General features: G+C 45.6%; 1 protein-coding gene across 2 annotated transcripts; it reads left to right on the top strand.

Moving 5' to 3' along the window:
• Nucleotides 1-225: 225 nt before the first annotated feature.
• On the top strand, nucleotides 226-17,996 carry TLNRD1 (talin rod domain containing 1). 2 transcript variants are annotated; one of them, XR_007243262.1, is made up of 2 exons: nucleotides 226-2,294; nucleotides 17,952-17,996. XR_007243262.1 is itself a non-coding variant. In XM_048482018.1 (1 exon), exon 1 carries the CDS (start codon nucleotides 920-922, stop codon nucleotides 1,976-1,978), a length of 1,059 nt encoding a protein of 352 aa, XP_048337975.1. In that variant the 5' UTR covers nucleotides 226-919; the 3' UTR covers nucleotides 1,979-3,209. The 2 variants fall into 2 exon arrangements, 1 of the variants encoding a protein (XP_048337975.1); XM_048482018.1 differs by lacking the exon at nucleotides 17,952-17,996 and having other exon boundaries at nucleotides 226-3,209.
• The last annotated feature ends 2,157 nt before the right edge of the window (nucleotides 17,997-20,153 follow it).

The raw sequence follows: 20,153 nt of genomic DNA, 5'->3' as shown, positions 1-20,153 counted from the left end.
GGCAGCCAGGCCGGCCGGGCTCGGGCAGCCTGTGCCGCAGCGGGGGCGACAGCAGCAGGGCGACCCTGCAGCGCCTGCTTTTCCCTCCGCGGAGGCCGCTGGAGATGCGCCCCGGAGAAGCCCGCCGGGCTGCGTAATCGCGGGCGCGCCAAGAGCCCACCCTTTTCTCCACTGCAGGCGAGGAAACCGCCCCCTGCAGAGCCTCCCGCCTCGCCGTGTGTGTCCTCTCTTGCTCCCGAGGTGAGCCGGGTGCAAACACTCGGGGCCGAGCCTCCCCGGATCATCGCCGGCCAGGGCGCAGCCGGGCCACACCCTCCCGATAGCAGCGATGCGCGCCCGCCTCCTCCGGCGCTTTTGAAGGCGCCTATGGCGCAGGCTGGCCTCTTTCCGGGCCGCAGGGACAGCTCGCATTGGAGAGGAGGGAAACGGTCACCCTTCGCCCCGCCCTGGCCCTTTCTTTCCTACGCCTTGGAAAACTGGGATGCTTCCCTTTCCAGCAGGAAACTTTTTCTTTTTTTCCCTGGTTAAATTTTGGGGCAGCAGAGAGTGACAACCGGGTCGCAGTCCGTCAGCGCTCTGCAAAACAGTTTCTTTTTAAAAAAATCCAGCGACGTAAATCGAGCTGCTGAAGAATCAGAAATTTTGTGCCAGGATTATACTGAAGTGTAGCTAGCATCACTGTGAACGGGGAGTGGCATCAGGTGCTAACCTGGCTCTGTTCGGATTTTGCCTGCCTTTCCTCCTCCTCCTTTCGCTTCCCTCCAGCACCTAAAGACTTTGTTTTTACCAGTGGATGTTAATGGAATGATGGTGCGGGAAAGGCAGAGAGATCCTGCCGGTCTCAGCAGAGACTCCTCAGGAGGTGACACCGGCATCAGCAGTGGGGTCCCAAGAGGCATGCGACTGCTCCCCAGGCGCTATGGCTAGCGGCGGCTCTGGCAAGTCCACCAGCGAGGCATCCACCCCCAGTGGCGGTGCATTGCAGAGGAAGAAGCTTGTCTCCACCTGTGACCACTGCAAGATCAAGATGCAACTGGTGGCAGATTTGCTCCTGCTGTCCAGCGAGAGCCGGCCCGTCAACACCGAGAGCCTGTCGGCCTTCGGAGAGTCTTTCGAGAAGTGCAGGGACACCGTCATCGCTCGGACAAAAGGTCTGTCCATCTTGACTCACGATATCCAGAGCCAGCTGAACATGGGGCGGTTCACCGAGGTGGGGGACATCCTAGCAGAGATGGGGGACCTGGTGGTTTCCTTGACCGAATGTTCTGCCCACGCTGCTTACTTGGCGGCAGTGGAGATCCCAGGGGCTCAGCCTGCCTTGCCTGGCTTGGTGGATCGCTACAGGGTCACCAGGTGCAAGCATGAGGTAGAACATGGCTGCGGGGTCTTGAAAACCACCCCACTGGCTGACATGAGTCCTCAGTTGCTGCTGGAGGTGTCCCAGAATATGTCCAAGAACTTGAAATTCCTGACGGATGCCTGTGTCCTGGCCAGTGAGAGGTCCAAGGACAAATTTGCCAAGGAACAGTTCAAGCTGAGCGTCAAGTGTATGAGCACGAGTGCCTCAGCTCTCTTGGCCTGCGTCCGGGAGGTAAAGACTTCACCAAGTGAGCTGACGCGGAGTCGGTGCATCTTGTTCAGCGGGCCCTTGGTGCAGTCTGTCTATGCTTTGGTGGGCTTTGCCACTGAGCCCCAGTTTCTGGGCAAAGCAGCCACCATCAATCCAGAAGGCAAAGCTGTGCAGACTGCCATTTTGGGGGGTGCAATGAGCGTCGTTTCGGCTTGCGTCCTCCTCACCCAATGCCTCAGGGATATAGTCCAGCACCCCGAAAGTAGCTCTAAAATGACTGAATACAGAGAAAGGTTGAAGAACTCTGCTTGCGCCATCTCCGACGGTTGCAACCTGTTATCTCAGGCACTAAGAGAAAGATCTTCTCCCAGGACTTTGCCGCCAGTGAACAGCAATTCTGTGAATTAATGTTTGTTTTTTTTCAATTTGCATACTACCGGTCACTGCTAATAGAAATGGACCCAGGTCTCCTCTCCCAGCTCTAGTTTTGTATATACCAAAGAATTTGTGTGAGCCCAACCCTTTGATTTCTTAAAAAGTTTTTAATTTTTTGGCATGGTGGAATGACAAAGCCATGTCTTTTATGGCCCAGTCCAGAGGGGGTAGGTTGAATCCCCTTGCAGAGGCACCAGCAGATTTCCCCTGCCTGGGGCACTTACCTTGGCAGAGGTGCAAACACACTAGTGGGTGGACAACATGGCCATCCGGGATGCCTAGACACAGAGTTCGGCATCACATCAGGACTCCTTTGCCACTGCCAACCCAGTTGGAACAGTGGGGCGTACCGGAGGTGCACCCGGGGGTGGAGCCAACATCAGTCAGATTCCACCCTGGCTTTGTGGCCAGTTACTCCACAGGCCAGGCCTTAGACTCAAGCCACCCTTTCGGGTGGCCTAAGTCCATTAAGTCCTATGGAGGGCTTTCCGGCAGCAGGGGGAATCGCTTTTTTTGTCTCCCTGTGGTGCAGGAAAGTCCTCTGGAAGCAGAGGTGCGGCAGCGGCACAGTCCCTAGCTACCTGGGGCTCTGGATTGGGTTGCCCGACTATGTGGAAATAATCAGTTTGAGCAGCTGATATTTTTGGGTGGCAGGTCTTGTTTTTTAAAGTAAACCCTCCTTATTAATATCTGAAAGAAGTGAACATTTCATGAGGTGGGAGAGTCTCTTTTAAAAAAGAAGAGGAAACGAAAAGCTTTAATCGCGCTGGGTGCGGTTTGAAAAGTTTGGGGGCAGTTTTGTTTTCCTTTTCTTTTTTTGTCTTCCAGAGTTTCCCTTCTAAATTTTACTGTTCAGTTGTGCAGGAAGAAAAAAAAAGTTACCTCAGTTTTCATACAAAAAGCGAAACTTGTAAGGATGGATGTAGCTAATTTTATTTTTTGTTCAGTTGTCGTTTTTGTATGATCCCTTTTGAATCAAGTGTTAGTTTAAAAGTGCATTTGCTGTGTTGCGAGGAGGATGGTTGTAATTTCCAAATTGGGGGGGGATCTACTGTGAGTGGTTTTTTTTAAAGGGGGGAGGAATTACACTATAAAATGAAAAACAATTGGAGGAGGGTTTTTTTTCAGTGTCGAGTTTTTTTAAAAAAAACCTTGCATGTACTGGAGTATTTATTTCATCTATTAAAATGTTATGTTTCTCAGACTAATTTCTCTGAATCTCTTTACACTTAAACAGCCGCCTACCTAGCCTGACTTTCTCTTTCCCTCTAGGGAAGAAGTGGTACAGAAGCTGTTATAATATCAGCTGAGCATAATTGGACAGATGTGAATTATCTATGTGGTTGTGTTGTTGTTGTTTTTTAAACCCATACCTTTCCTCCCTTGGGTCTGCTGTCCCTACTTTTTCCATCTCCTCTGCCCGAATGCTCCAACTTGAAATGTGAGGTTTTACAAATGCTTCTATATGAATGGTGTTTGGCTCAGAGATGAGTCTTCTAAGATGCTGTGTTCATCTTCTAGAGAATAAACTCCAGTAAACTGAGTGGGAGCAATGTATTAAGACTATAGATTGAGGAGGACCTCCCATTTAGGGATGAAATTGACAGGGTAATTTTTGGGCCAGTAACTGTCTTCCTGCTCAGCCTGCCCACCAGGTTATTGCATGGGATAAAAAGGTAAGTTATGGGCTAGAAGCATAGAAAAGGAATCGTGATGGGATTTCTGAAACAGATATTCAAAAGATCGGACCACACAGTGCGTTTTCTGAAAGCCAGATTCTAGCTTGCCTTTATGGAAGTAGTCCGGAGTATGTTTTGTGACGTGGCTCTTTTCTTGTCATTGACCGTTATTACAATGTTGATGACAGAACTGATGTTGTCAAAAATACCACAAAATTATTGTCCTTCTCTGCACAATTAAGTGGCTGCACTATAAAGTGGCGTCGTTTAGTGTTGTTTAAGACATTGATTTAAACTTTCCTTTACAATCATCCTTCAAAAAAAACATACAAACAAACATATCCCCTGCTTTGTGTTTTCCTTAACCCTTGTCAAAGAGAAGATCAATAGCAGCAGAAAAGCTTCCCTGAAAGCCTGTCCCTTCCATTTCCTGAAATGTGCCAACGCATGGGAGCATTGGCTGTGATTTAAGGCATGGTTCTGCGCACCGGCAGGCGGTGACATCTGACCAATTCCCTACCTGAACGTGACTGCGGATTTCTTCACTGTCCAACTGTCACATACGTGCCCGCCTCAAAAACCAATCCAGAGGGGAGCGTCATGATAAGAAAAGCTGTAATCCAAATGAAAATCTGCAGATGAAACAGCAAGTCAGAGCTGTTGAAGAGTAGTGCAGCTGGCTAGTCTTTTTGAACTGCTTCCGCATGGAAAGGACACAAAAATACAAACCTGCTAAGAAATGGCAGCACGTGGTGTGGGGACACTGTCCAACATATGTCTGACCCTGCTGTGTTCACTGCTCTTCCCTCCACCCCACCTTACCCTGGAAGAGACACAGAAGATGACAAAGACCCTACACTGAACCATGAATGTCTCTCAAGCACTGAGGGAGGACTGTTTATTATACTTCCCCCAAACCAGCTCCTTTTCTTCCCTGTGGTTTTGCATTTTCCTTCATTACAACAGTGCTTTTTGGCACTTGTTAACGTTCTGTGTCTTGTGACTGTTTTGGATTTTCTGCGCTGTGCGGCTGTGGTCTGGTAGTTTTTGCTCCTAATGTGACTGGCATTGTCAGAGGCATGTCTTGGTGAGATGCATTTCTCTCCAGGGCACCTTTTCTCTCCGTGTCTTGTTCTGATCCTTCCTGTCTTTAGTTTAGCTTGGGAAGTCCTCAAAAGAGGCTCCAGCATGGGAGAAAGGAAGCGGCAAAATTAGTCTTGCCTTCCTGAGCAGCCAGTGGGAATCACCCAAGCTCAAGATGCCCTCTTTACCTCAGAGCAGAAGGAACCCTCAGGGAGAGTATCCAAGCTTTCAGCCTGCAGTTTCCTTTTTACGTTAAACATTTAAGTGTAAGTTTGTAAGCTCTGGCTTGTTTGTCTTCCCTCGCTCCTTAGAGCATTTGAATTCTTATTCCACTGCTACTTGTTTAATAACTCTACCAGTTTCGCTTGATAAGATGTCTTATTTGCTGAGGTGCTCCTCTGGATTGAACACTTTGAGGATTCCCCTTTCCCCCAGAAGTGTGGTTGTCTAATTTTGAAAATGCCCTATGTGATTGTAAGCTGAAACCAAAGCACTAAAGTCCTTGGATAAACAGATGAAATAGCCTGTAGTAAGTCACAGTACCAGTTCTTTTAGGCCAGTAGTGTTTTATCAGTAACTCTACCTGCTCTGCCCTTCAACTGGAGATGCCAAGGATTGAACTCTGAAACTTCTGAGATGCTCCGCCACTCAGGGGGCCATTTCTGCATAAGATTGCTGCCGGTAGCAGCTTGAAATGAAAAGTATGCCCACAGTTGGTTGTACACAAATAGACTCACAGCCTACTTAATGTGAACTATTTTTATTTAGTTTAAGACCTAATTCCTGCTGAACGGAAGAATATAACTTCTATCACTTCAGACTGTAGTCAAGGGCTCAGATGATAGAATTCTCTTCCAAACAAGTAGCTCTACCCAACCCAATTAGAATTTGCTACCTTAGTTCTTAGGCATTTCCATATTTCAGTCAGTTAGTTATAAATGTGATTAATTTGCTTTGACAGATTTTGTTTGGAAAAAAATGGATGCATAGAAAAAGCATCTCCCAACATTGCTTAGTAGCTGGTCCCAAGCTGTTATTTCTTCCTCCCTGAATTCAGCTTCCATACACCCACATAAAGATGTCAATCTGACTGCACTTTGAACAGATTTGTGCCTCTGCATTCTCAGTGTTTTTAAGGAAAGTGGGGAAAGTCAATACAATCATCAGTATCACTCTGCAGTTTCGCAATTCTGTAATTCTCTGATCTGTGCATTTCAAATTGAACTAAGGCTGAGAGAGAAGCTGAACTTGTTTGCCATTACATGGGCTACGCTAAACAGAAAGTGAAAGGTGAACAGTTGGAGCTCCCTGTTCAACAATGAAATGAGATTTTAAAAAGTGAAAATCGCAGTTTGATAAAGTAGGTTTCCGATTTGGAAAGAAGCACTCAACAAAACTAACTTGCATTCCAGATAGGTCCTTTTCTCCTGGTTAAAGTGCCACTAAAGGGTCTGGACTTGGTGAGTTTGCAGAGAGGTTTTTGTGTTTTTCATGAGCAGGGGAGAGTGAACATACCTGTCCCATCTCTTAGGCATATCAGGAACAGTATGATCTGAAAGAAGCACAAAGTTTAGCCTATTATGTGGTTGTAGTGGGAGAATCTGGCCTTGCCTCCATCACCTAAGTTAGGTCAGTTTGCTGACCGTCAATTTAATTGAACTGAGCATTGCATTGTCACAGATTTGGTTCCTTTATCTTCCCATAAGGAGTGTTGGATCAGTTCTATCATTACATTGGAAAGTCTGGAAACTCCCAGGGTTTTTTTACCTTTTGTTTCAATATTTTAAAAAGCAGGCGTTAGACTTTCATTTGGATGGCTCTCTTTTCCATATGCAAACTCTGCGGTGTCCTGAGTTAAGCTGGCTCTTGTGGCTCCTGCAAACAGCTGCAGCTATAAACATGGCTCCATTTAAAACTTTTCTTCCACATGCTCTCCTTGGGAGGAGCCCTTGGCTTAAAATTTCATGTATAGACACTCAGGCTCTGCATGGCAATTGTGTGGTGACTGTTTCCCCCTTCCTACTCATGTTTAATTTAAATAAAGCTAAAAACAGAAGCTGTTTTCCACTCTCAAGTAATTTTACCAGGTTCCCCCCACCTCACCTCCCCCACCCAAACTTGGAATCATGTATGTTTGGGCTGGTGGTGTTTAGTAAGCTCTTACTTACAAAACTGAGAGCCAGCGTAGTGTAGTGGTTAAGAGCAGGTGGATTCTAATCTGGGGAACTGGGTTTGATTCCCCACTCCTCCACCTGAGTGGCAGAGGCTTATCTGGTGAACCAGATGTGTTTCTGCACTCCTACATTCCTGCTGGGTGACCTTGAGCTAGTCACAGTTCTCTCAGAACTCTCTCACAAGGTGTCTACCTCACAAGGTGTCTATTATGAGGAGAAGAAGGGAAAGGAGCTTGTAAGCTACCTTGAGTCTCCTTACAAGAGAGAAAGGTGGGGTATAAATCTACACTGTTGTTTTTCTTACTAGGCTTTTGCTGTGGGGGTGGAAATTATAGAGTTGGGGTCATAGAGTTGGGGTCATCAAGTCCAACCCCCTGCAATGCAGGAACACCCAATCAAATCACTCCCGACATATTCTGAACCAGCCTTTGTTTAAAAACCTCCAAAGAAGGAGACTCCACCACTCTCCGAGGCAGCAAATTCCACTGTTGAACAGCCCTGACAGTCAGGAAGTTCTTCCTAATGTTTACATGGAATGTCTTTTCCTTCACCTTGAATCCATTACTCCGTGTCCTAGTCTCTGAAGCAGCAGAAAACAAGCTTGCTCCCTCTTCAACATGACATCCCTTCAGATGTTTAAACATTTAAACATTTCACCCCTTAACCTACGCTTCTCCAGACTAAACATCCCCAGCTCCCTAAGCCTCTCTTCGTAGGGCATGGACTCCAGACCCTTTACCATTTTGGTCATATCACTTTTTTGAAGTATTCATTTAGGACAGGATAAGCAGCCTTTATGGCCCCAGTGTATGAAAAGATGCAGCATCTTTTTAGTTCTGAACCACCTCAAAGAAGTTCTTGAGATATGGAATGTTTGTGTAAAGTGCTGTCAAGTGACAGCAACCTATGGCAACCCAGTAGGGTTTTCAAGGGAAGAGGCTAAAAGAGGTGGTTTGCCATTGGCTTTCTGCATAGCAACCCTGGTATCCTATGGAAGTCTTCCATCCAAGGACTATGGAAGTCTCCCAGTCCCAGCCAAGGACTAGCCAGGACTGGCTCTGCTTAACTTCTGGGAGGGTCGTAAAGCATTGTAGGGCAACTACATTGCAAATTATGGAGTTGTAAGAATCAGTGCCTGAACGAAGGCCACGCCCTATTATTGCATAGAGTTTTATGCAACAACCCATTGCACAAAGAGGCGCTTGGCACTGGCTTCACCATTCCTCTAGCATGTCTGCCTGCAAATTGGCAGATTAGAAGTGTGCCTGTACACTGCTCGGAGTGGGGCGGGGCGGTGGAGGAGGTGAGTTTGGGGTAGCAGACCCCTTTCCCCTCCTAATCACCTCCCCCCTCTTCTTCAAACCCCACATATCTTCCCTCCAAGCAGCCAGATTAATGTCAGAACAGGGCAGTTTTGAAAAAGCTGCTTTTGCGCCAAAGTGGCGAGGCTTTCCTAGAAGTGTGTTATGGGCCTTTCAGAAAGGCAGACCACGCCCGTCCCTTTTCCCACTAATTTCCTGCTGAAGTCATGCCTTGAAGACTTCTCGAGCCTCCCCCCCCCCTTTGCTGTGTGCTTAACTAACTGCTCAGGAGCCAAGTTTTCTTTCCATGGCACAGCAGCAAAATGTAGGTCCCAAATTATTAGAGAAGGAAATCCTTCCCTGTTAATTCAAGTCCATGTATTGCTACTATTGTTAGCTTTCCCAAGTCTCTCTCCTCCCACTTCTAAGTACTGCTCAAAGTTTATGTGTATGCGCGAGTCGGGATATGCTGTTCCTTGCAGCTCTCTGTTCAGGGTTTTCTTTCATCCAGGCGGTAGCTTGGAACAGTTTGTGAATTCCATTTTCTGTGCACTCTGGCCTGAAAACTAAGCAGTCAATGAGGCAGCTTGCTGTTGAGACCCAGAACATCTGCTATCAAAATCTCTCTTGCAAGAATTGGCAAAATTTGTGGGTTTGGGAATCTCTGTGGCTGTCACACCAGCCCTTGGCTACCTTTGATTTAAAAAAAACATCCAGCATACATTTAAGCCAATCTGTGAATTTAAAAAACCCAGAAAATTTGCAAACACACACATCTGGTAAATCAAAGCAGCAATTCTAAAATTAAATGTTTTTTCAACTATTTTCGTGAATTCAAATACTGAGTTTGGTTTTATTTTCATCTCACCCCTTGTGTAACAACGAACCATTTCCAAGTTGGCTTTTTTCCCTCTCTGAATTAGTGAAAGTGCATGCCCTTCAAATTGTTGCAGAACAACTTGGCACAGAATCCAGAAGTTACCACTTCCTCCAAAATAGAATGGCAAGAGGGCGAAAATTGTCCTTGGAAGATGGGAACTGTAACAGACGCTTTCATATTTCATTCTCCAGGTTAAATGTTCTTTAAAGCAACTGGTGAATTTCATTGCAAGACGGTTCTCCCTCATAGAACTAACTACCAACTTTTGGAATTGGATTAGCCCTGTTTAAGATGTACAGATAGTGAGTGTCTGTGTTGCTGTTCTGCAGGAGTACAGAAACAGCATAAACCACAGAATTCAGTTTCCTCCTGGCTTTCACTTAAAAAAGAAGCAAATTTCTAGAAAGATTGCAAAAACCAAAAAGCTACATCTGAATCAAAGCTTACTTTTTTCAGATATCAGGTATCTGATGAAGGAAGCTTAGACCCTTTATGCATGCAGTGCTTACCCCACAGCTCTCAGCTTTGCAATGGTTTTTCCCATTTATTTTGTTTAAATGGGATTCTCCTGCTGCAAATTGTTCCCAGCTGAGCTGATACATCATTTTACCAATCCATTTTCGTAGATTTCGCCAGTCTATTACTCCAGCAGTAGACTGACAGTGTTAAAGTACATTTTTCAAAAAGCTCTCTCAAGTCACTCTCTCTCTCTGTGTGTGTGTGTGTGTGTGTGTGTGAGTGTGTGAGTGTGTGAGTGTGTGAGAGAAAACCCAATGTGAGCCAAACTCATGCTGTCCTGCAAAGGGAGAGGAAAAGTTGTGCTTTCAGAGGTTTCAGAAACCATGGGGATTCTCTGATCTGAGGTGCGGTGAGTTCAGGAGAGGGGCAAACCTGGGTACCCGGGAATCCAACCCAGGGGGAATGTATCGTCAATGCAAAGGAGATCATATGTGTGTGAATGCTGTAGAATCTCATAAACCTATACCTCAAAAGTCTTTTTGATCTTTAAGGTGCTACTGGACTTGAATCTTGGTGGCTCTTTTACTGCTCTTTAACATGACTATCCCCTAAAGTAAGACAGAAAAGATCTCCCTAACTGTTGGGAGGAGTTTCAAATATTCCACTCCCACAACTAGGAAAACCAGCATGCAAAATAATAGATTGCAGAATACAGAAAGAAAAGAGAAGGGAAAAGTTAACAGTTCTCAGGGCCACAGATGTGGCTGACTTGCGGAAATATACAGAGAAGTAGCAGTAAAACTTTTTTTTTCCTGTCTAAGAGTGATACATTTCCAAGTTGCTGACTAAGAGACCGGCAAGCGTGTGTGTTTAGTTTAGGGAAGGATTGGGTGTGTCCGTGAGGAGGGACCGTGTTTTCTTCTCCCTGAGGAGTAGTTTTGCATTTCCAGGGCTTTGTTTTCCAGTTTTTGTTCAGAAGTTGAGTATTGAATTGGCCAACAGTAGTTATTATTGCTAACTTCTAGTCTGATGGTTTGCCTAACAAAATCCTCCTAGCATTAACACCAGTGGTGTTATGGCAGGAAACTGCTGTGAGGTGAAGCTTTCTTCATGTTCTCTTTTGAATTTCCAATAAAAAATAGAAATTGGCACCACGGTTCAGAATAGGCAGCATGACATAGTGGTTAAAGGGTCAGATTAGGATTTGGGAGAGCCAGGTTTGAATCCCTACTCTGCCATGGAAGTTTGGTGGGTCCTTGCTGATTTTTTCAGGCCCCATGAATATCAGCGTCATTTTCTCCATATTCTCCTCTGCCCCCCACTCCACTAGAAGGGCTTTTGGTTATAATTGGCAAATGACATCACTATAACGTTATAATGCTATAGCAATAGGCTAACTACCGAATGTTTCTTTTGAAAGCCCTCCAGTAGTGGTGGCGGGGAAATGCAGGCACAGGGGAGCAGAACTCTTGAAACAAAAGTTGCAGGGGATGCTCTGTTGCCTTTGCTGATGCCTGCGCATGTGTGGCAGCAGAGAGAGTCACACAGAGACATCACCATCCTAAGATGTAATTCAGTAAGAGTGGAATGCGTGGAGATGACGCACTCCTAGCCAATCACATTCCATTCTTACTGAATGATATCTGGAACAGGAGCAGTGGGGGGAGAGCAGGCGCTGTCTTGCAGGATTGCCCCCCTCCTGTCTGAGCTAGCAGGAGTTCAGAAGCAAGGAGGGGGAGGGAGAGAACACGATCCTGCTGCGCCCACCAACAATAGCTGTCTAGAGCCCATTGTATTGTTTACCACAACGGGCTTTCCTGCTAGTAGCTTTAGAACACTATACCCAGAGGTGGGATCCAGCAGATTCTCACCAGTTCCTGAGAGTGGGTTACTAATTATTTGTGTGTGCCGAGAGGGGGTTACTAATTGGGTCCGCTTTTCCATCTCCACGGCCTTGCCTCCCCGAGAGGCATACTGCCTTTGAATGTGAAGGTTCCATATAGCAATTGCGACTAATAATGTAACTCCCTGAACTGGGTTAATCCCTTTCAGGTACTGCAATTCATTGATTCTCAGCCTTTCGTACCTTTTATCTCACCAGTCTCTATCAAAGAACCTGTGTGTTTCACCATTGCTGTGTTCAGATTTGTGAGTTGGGGCATTTTCTGTAATGTGATGATAATTTAGAAATGACCTGGTGCAAAAAAATTTTGGGGGGTCGTGGTGGGGTGGCTGCCCATGGGGGGGCATCCAACTCAGGTTTTGCCCAGGGCTCAGGTTTGCCTAGGTACGCCTCTGCCCCCTTTGCTGAGGGAGGGCTGGCGAGGGAACCTGTTACTAAAATTTTTGGATCCCACCACTGGCTATACCAATAGGTTAACAATGGTAATGCTATATCGGTACTGCTTCTGATAACCTTGTGGGAGCCCCTAGAAGGATAGAACTTGGGCTTATAGCAACCAGAAAAAAAGTGTTTGGTTTGGATGCAAGAAAATATGAGGTTAGGGGAGACACTTCTGAAGAGCTCTGATTCCATCGAGTTCCAGTCCAACCTCTAACCATGTTGGCTCATTTCACATACATCATGCCTATGCGCCTGGTCACAGCTCACAGCCCTGGGAGGTATGCAGCCATCCACAGACTTTGCAGCACAGGCCTTCGCCATGTTTTTCTCTTGCTGAGGGCTACATTGCCCCTGACATTTTCATTTCAGAAACAGTTTTGGGGTCAAAGTGTGGGGTGGGGTGTGTGGGTAGAATTTGTAAAATTTGCCACCCCTCATTCCATGAATGACAGTGCTGTTCTGTCAAAGAAACTGTGGGATTTGTGCCTCATTGCCCTTGTCATTTTCTCCTCAGAAATCATGTAGGGACCAAAGTATTTGGGAGGAGGGCGGAATTTGAAGGAATTGCTGCCCCCCATTCCACAAATGGCAGTGTAATTCTGTCAAGAGAACAGTGTCAAGAGACACTGTCAAGAGAACAGTTTCTGTCAAGAGAACAATTCTGTCAAGAGAACAGTTTGTGCCACAGTGAGGGGGCGAATCTGGCCAAATTCATTCCGGCACATCTTGCTCAAGAGAATTTCCCACTGGGCTGTGCTCAATGTTGGTTGCTAAGGAATTTGCCCCTTTCTCTAAAAAAGCAACCTTGTGCCTCATTTTCTGCTATCAGCTAAGCTTGGTAGCACTTAGTAGTCTCAATTCACAGCCATGTGTTTTCTGTTTCCACCTTTCCATTTTTAATCCACAAAAATCAGCCTATTAATTTATCAACCCACCTGCTTTGCCATTAAAAGTTTCCATGCAATTTAATATGCCTCTCGTACGAAAGACAGGCTGCCGTTACATCTGAGTGAAATCACAGGTTTCCCAGTATCAGATATTTGTCCCACCTGTCCATTTTTGGATATACAAAAAAGGGGAAGGGGAAGAACCTGTTAGTTAATAACAGGAAAATAGGAAATAGCTTGTGCTATTGGGGGACATTTCCTTCACAACAAATCAACAACAACAAAAGTCTGAGTAATAATTTGAAGCTTGGCTTCACCCATTTCCTGTAAAAGGAGGAAAGTGTGCCAGCCAGATCCCTCTGTTTCCATCCTTGTTGTGATGTAATGCAAGGGGAAAAGGAATCTCCCTTCCCTTTTAGTCTGATTTCCTGCATTGAAAAGTTTGGCCTGGTTCTCTGCATGGCAGAAATCATGGCACTGGTTATTACTGGAAAGGGATAAGTGCGTAGTGGTAAAACACCCTCTGCTCATCAAGCACAGTCAACCCCTGGCATTTCCAATTCAAGCAAGGTAGGAAACCTTTGGCCCAAGTGCCGTGGAGAAAAAAAGATATCTGTCTGTGAAGACGTTGTTTTGCTGGCAAGGAATGGAAGGGAGAGAGATGCAAGGTGTACTTGGCTGTTGAGGAGTGGGAGGGAAATTGGGGCCCCAAGGTTATAGGGAGTAGAAATGGTCCCGATGTGCGAAGAGATCCAAAAATCAATGCACTTCTGCCTCTCCTGCTTTGAGTTCTTCCAGAGAAATTGTACTGAACAAGTTTTCACATGCTATGAAGTGGGAGAATTGCAGGAATGCACTATGATGCTCTGCAGAAGCTACACAAAAGGTAGACCCAGAGGCCTGTCTGTATTGTGCTTGCTATCCTACCCTTTCTCAGCTGGAGCCAGATTCAGGGCAGCCAACACAAAATAATAATGCAAAATACAATATTCCATATAAAATGGAATGGGCAACAACAATTGCATCACTTCGGGTGCCATTTCCAGGCCCCAGTTAGCCTAAAAAATGTCCTTTTCCCACCCATCATAAGCTAATTAAACAAACAAAGCGGGGCGAAAGAGGGGCTGATGTTGTAATGTGAAAATGGCATTAAGTTCCGACTGCTATATCAAGATGGAGTGAAGCCAGGTGGAGAAGGATACACATTTATCCCTGGCTCAGCCAATGCCGTGTTGTTTATTTACAATCCACCGCTCCTCCAATGAGCTCAAGAGGGCTTACAATGACAAGAAGAAGCCACAGCAGCATCCACGAGATATTAAAACCCACACCAAAATCCAACCAATATTGCAGAAATGAATCTACTCTACTAACAAACCACAGAATGCAATTGAGGGTCACCTCTTTCAAAAGGTTCCCCAGAGAGAAGAAACACATAACTAGGGCCGTTTCATACGGCCAAAGCTAACAGCGATGGCGTCGCCAAATTGCGTACTTGTCACAGCGTTCACACAGACGAAGACTCTTGGTCCGCAGCCCACTTGCCAAAAATGTGGCAGTTACTGAAGCTGAGCGGCGTCTTCGCTGACGTTAGCGCCTGGCACTTAGCGGCGTGCAGGCCCGGCGTCATGCCCAACGCAGCAGTGCGATGGACAGCGTGACTGCCCTGATGTCACCGCCCGTCCCAATCGTCGGTGCTCCCTCCCAGCTACTGTCAGTCCCAGTGCATGGGTCTGGGAAAGGTGCTTGGCCATGCAGGAAACGCGCCAGGGGACAAGCGTGTGTGTGTGTGGGGAAAAGGTGACCCAACTTGGCACCGTCTGGCAGTCGCCATTTGAAGAGCGGCTCCCTTGCTGACTGTTAGCGCAGTCGCGGCGTCACGATGCGTCACAGGGGAAAAAAAGTGGTTTAAAGTTTTTTTCTGAATCTGGCGTCTTGGCGCCCGGTTTAAGCGTTTCGCTGACGGCAGCGAATCGCGCTTTTCGCCGCTTCGCGGCGATGCGGCAGCTCGCTATGGCAGTTCTTTACGTTTCCGGCGTCATAATGGCCCCGCCCGTCAAAGGAAGCGGCCTGAGATAGGTTTGCTCCAAATAGAGCAAGATCAGAGCTTAGCTGGAAAAAGCTCAAAAGCACCTCGTGATATGATAGAGCTAGAAATAATTGGCACGGCTGATTCCAATCAAATGCCATTTGGCACTAAGCTCCTAAGAGCCCCATTAAAGGCAGCGAGTTTAATGTTCTTCTCTTGGGTGGTTGATCATATGAATTAAGAAACAGTTTTTCCAGAGAGTCAAAAGCATTTTGAAAGGGCAGCTGATGCTCACGGGGTATGCATTTGTCCTGTTTTCCCCTCCGCTAGGTAAATTTTGCAGGGTAGTTGCTTTTTTATAATAATAAGCTTAGGGATATCCAACTGGATGGACATACCAACCAAACACATTCACCCTCCATGACCCTGCTGACATTTCATCTGAAACCTTTTTTCATACAAAATGGTGATCACATGTATTGGGAATGTGCACCTCAAGTAAGCATGGCAGCTACTCCCAAATGTAACATCTGAAAAGGGCATTGCGTTGTTTGAAAACTCTGTTTTGATCAGGGTAGGGCCGAAGCAACAGGAGGATATAGCCTGGGAAGGAGCACCTTGCTCAAAACTCTTTCAACATGATTTCAATAAAAATCTTAGAAGGAACAGATGCGGACAGTCTACGAACACAGAATGACAATGGAAAGCACCACGAGTTGGCTCCCTCGATTTCTCTGCATGGTGTAGTGGTTAAGAGCAGGTGGATTCTGATCTGGAGAACCAGATTTGATTCCCCACTCCTTCTCCTGAGTGGCAGAGGCTTAACTGGTGAACCAGGTGTGTTTCTGCACTCCTACATTCCTGCTGGGTGACCTTGAGCTAGCCACAGTTCTTCAAAACTCTCTCAGCCTCACCTACCTCACAAGGTATCTGCATGGGCTCACTGCACATTTTCTGTGTGATGTCTGTTTTGAACATTGCACATAGCAGTTTTGTGATTGTGAAGCAACCACCTGTGCTGTAGGAAGGGCCAGTTTTCTGGCCAAGTCATCCAAGGACTGCTTCAGAGATAACGCAGTTAGGAAGAGGTCGATGCACCACAGGCTTGTAGCCTGCTAGAACCTTGCAAGAGGAAACGATATGGCACAGTGGTGTGACAGAATGGACCACACCACTTCAGACTACAGGGGAAGGATTTCAGCTCTTGGATGTTCCTCATTAAAAAATTCATGCGAGCCAGAAATCAAGTCAGCCAAGATATAGAGACCCTAGCCCCTCCCCTTGTTGTGCTAAGTTTCTGTGTGCAATCTTAATCTTATTTCGGCTGGTCACTGCAAGTGGTAACGACAGGCGCCTTTACTGCAAACCAGGAACAATCCATTCTCCTTCTGCCACTCAATGGTAGATAATTTCATTCATAAGTGTCCTCCATAAACAACAGTATATAGATGACTTTTGACGTTCTTTCCAGCTCCGTTACTATGTTTTGTCCATCCAAGTCCTGCTTGGTTTTTTGTTTTGTTCTGTTTGCCAAGCCAATTATGGAACTAATAAGAAGAGAGCATTCCCAGCCCCTCGCCATTCCCTTCTTTTAAACTTTAGACCAGTTGCTGCTACAGAGGGACCACACCCGGCTTGTTATTGTGGAGTTCAAACGTTTAAAAGGTGGGCGCTTTCTATATTTTCCCTTGGCCTTTCGCCCTGATTTTAATGACAGCACATTCATGTGACATCAACTTTGCTGGCCAGACCCTTGGATGAGAAGCTTTCTATAAATAACTTCACTACTAAATGACACAAAAAAGAAGAGGGAAGAGAGAAAGCGGTTGCTGCTGACCCTGAAAATTTCAGCATTGCCTCATCCATGTAACCAGATAGGTCAACTGAGTTTTAAAGTCAGTAGCGCCCGTTTCTGTTTTGTACTTAAAGTGTCTGGTCTTATTCATTTCATCCTTCTTATGCTGAGGAGAGCAAAAATAGGCACACATTCAAATTATGACAAAATTCACATTCCATCTTGAAACTGGTGGTTTCGAAAGGGCCAGAACACGAAAGTTGTGTTTGTTTTGGGTGAACCAAATTTGTCTTGGGCAAAAAAGAGGCAGATAGTTTACAGTCCTGATATTCAGAGGCTTGAGAATCATCTGTAGTTCTTCTTCATGTTGGAAGAAAGGGACTTTACGCTGTTTCCTGCCTCAACCTATAGAGGGGTTTTTTACTAGATAGCCAGTGACTAGAAAGGGACCTAGGAATTTGTCATCTTTATCATGCTGATCCTGTCCTTTGAAGTAGACTGATACACTTACTTCCTCCCTTGCTTCCGCCTTCTTCTCAGAACTCTCCATCTTACTTTCACCATGCCTAGGGAGTGGATGCATGCCTCGAGCATCCGTCTCCATCCAGCTAGAATAGAATAGTTAGTGAACCTATCTCTTCATCTTTCTATCGAGAATGGAGTTCACTAATAAATACTCTTTTTAATAGATTAGAAACTACAAACTACTCTGACTTTCTTTTGTGCCTAAGCTTGTTCTCTCGACCAAGCTCACCACGAGGTAAGCTCCACTGTGTTTAGCCTCTGAGCACTCTGCTCGATGTGCAAAGGGAAAACATACATGAGGTGTCGTTTATCCCAATGTGGAATCTGCCCCCTATTTTATGCATAGAAGGTTCTGAATCTAGCTAAAGCTTTGTAGCTAAATCTGGCAGAAGATAACCAGCGGCAGAGCATTTTCAGTGGTGGCACCTCAACTTATAAGAACAAGAAGAGTTGGATTTATATCCCTTCTTTCTCTCCTGTGAGGAGACTCAAAGGGGCTTTCAATCTCCTTTCTCTCCCCCCCCCAACAAACACCCTGTGAGGTAGGTGGGGCTGAGAGACCTCTGAAGAACTGTGACTAGCCCAAGATCACCAGGCTGGCATGTGTTGGCTCAAGTGGCAGAGTCCGGAATCAAACCTGGTTCTCCAGATTAGAGTGCACCTGCTCTTAACCACTACACCATGCTGGCTTTGCAGGGCTGTTCCCTTCGAGGCTTGCTTGATCCCACACTACTCTCCTTTAGGCACCTGACCAAAGCATTTCTGTCTACTCAGTCTTTTAATGACTGAGGGCACTTTCGCACATGCGGAATAATGCAATTTCAACCCACTTTCAATACACTTGAACAATTGTTTGCAAGTGGACTTTGCTATTTCACACAGTAAAATCCAGCAGCCAAGTTCATTGAAAGTGGATTGAAAGTGCATTATTCTGCATGTGCGAAAGTTGATCTTTTAACACCATTTTATAATAATAGCCCCAAACCTGTCCAATTCATTTTTAGCTGCTCAATGTTCTATGTTTTCATACTCTGGCCAGGTTTTTATCAAGAACTTTTACTGCTTTATGGTTTTATTTTGTAAACATTTTGTGAACTGCCTCAGGCTGGTTCCCTGTAGAGGTGGTCTAGCGTTTTCTAATCAAGTAACTAAATAAACCTCCACTTTCTCTAACCCAATAGAACCCTGTAGCCATTCATAATGTAAAAAATTAACTGAGTGAAACTCTTACCATATTTGGAGCGAAGAGACAAAATCTCGCCAAATACAGAAAGCAATTAAAGGGGAAGTAAAATATTGAACAGACACGTACCTTTAAAAAACCTGTCCTATTGATTCTACATATGAGATATGACTTAGCCTATCTGAATATCATCCTGCTTACACAGCTTTCAACTCACCAGATGAGCCAGTTTTATACACCAGCGACAGGCCTCAGGTTAGGAGGGGCCCCCCTCAATACCAAATCATTAATAACCTTTCTATGACGCTTCTTAAACTTAGAGCCAGCATGTGTGTGTTTTTCTTTTTTGTATTGTGACTTTCTTTTTGTCTTTAAGATACTTATTTTTGTGACGTTCAATAAGTCTTAGACAAATAATTCCCCAGGAAATGAGTGCCAAAGATTGCACTGAGAACCTCATGGGTTGCATCCAGTGACCCGCGGGTGCAAGGATCTTTGCTTTCTTCCCTTTTCTCCAGTAGTCATTTCCAGCACCAGGGAAGCTAATTCCCAATGCCACAGGACCCATGCAGTTATTTTCATGCACGTCAGGGAGCTATACTAAGAAGGGCAAAAGTGGGAAATTGCTTCTGGCCCATAGACTATTTCTTGGCCATTTTATTCATTCACTTCATTTATACACTGCCTTTCTCCTAAAGAGGCACATACTGTTGTCATCTCCCACATTTTAACCTCATAACAACCCTTTGAGATAGATTAGTCAGAGATCCGGTAGCTGGCCAAAAATAATTCAGCAGGCTTCCATGGCAGGGTGGGGATTCGAACCTGGGTCTCCCACACCCTAGTTTGACAAACTAACTATGCTGTACTGTGCTGATTCTCATTTTAGGCTGCTGAGCATGGTTCTGTGCTATTTATATGGGCCAGGCTTCTTTTTTATGGTTCAGTTTAATCGTGGTAGTTTTATTGCGATTGTTTATCTTGTGTTTTTATTTTATTGTTTTCACTTAGTAAGCTGCCACAAGCAGGTCTCTGGAGAGATGGCAGGCACATTTTCTAAATAAATAAAAAGTTCATGGGCACGATCTATTGAAATCTTCTCTTGCACAGTCTGTGGTGAAATGCATCTGTCCATTAGCATGTAACCCCCATTCATTTCAGTTTTGAGTTTGCACAAGAAAATGCCTGGTGGAATGTAGGTCTCTGCTGTAAACAGAGACCTGCATTCATCCTGCGGACCATCATCAGTTTCGGGTGTTGTGTGGTTTCCAGGCTGTATGGCCGTGTTCTAGTAGCATTTTCTCCTGATGTCTCACCTGCATCTGTGGCTGGCATCTTCAGATCCTAAGATGCCAGCCACGGATGCAGGCAAAACAGGAGAAAATGCTACTAGAACACGACCATACAGCCTGGAAACCACACAACACCCCAGTGATTCCGGCCGTGAAAGCCTTTGACAATACATCATCAGTTTATTGGTGAAAGAGTTAATGGCTGGAATCAGCTGGGTGTTGTGGATTTTCCAGGCTGTGTTCTGGTAGTTTTTGTTAATGGAGAGAAACACATCTTACTGTGACCTGCCTCTGAAGATGCCAGCCATAGATGTGGGCAAAATGTTAGGAGCAAAAACTACGAGATCTAGGTCGCAGAGTCCGGAAAACCCACAACACACATCAGTTTTCTTGGGAACACAGCCTAAGCAGGACTTGAAGAGAGCAATTAAGCTCTTGGGGTCATGTTAAAAAAAATCAGCCAATCCTTTTTTCTTTGGTTAGATATCCCAAGCCATAGATAACATTCAAGGGGTCC

Source organism: Sphaerodactylus townsendi, linkage group LG17, assembly GCF_021028975.2.
Source record: "Sphaerodactylus townsendi isolate TG3544 linkage group LG17, MPM_Stown_v2.3, whole genome shotgun sequence".
NCBI classification, from domain to species: Eukaryota; Metazoa; Chordata; class Lepidosauria; order Squamata; family Sphaerodactylidae; genus Sphaerodactylus; species Sphaerodactylus townsendi.
This window is presented reverse-complemented; position numbering and strand designations above follow the sequence as displayed.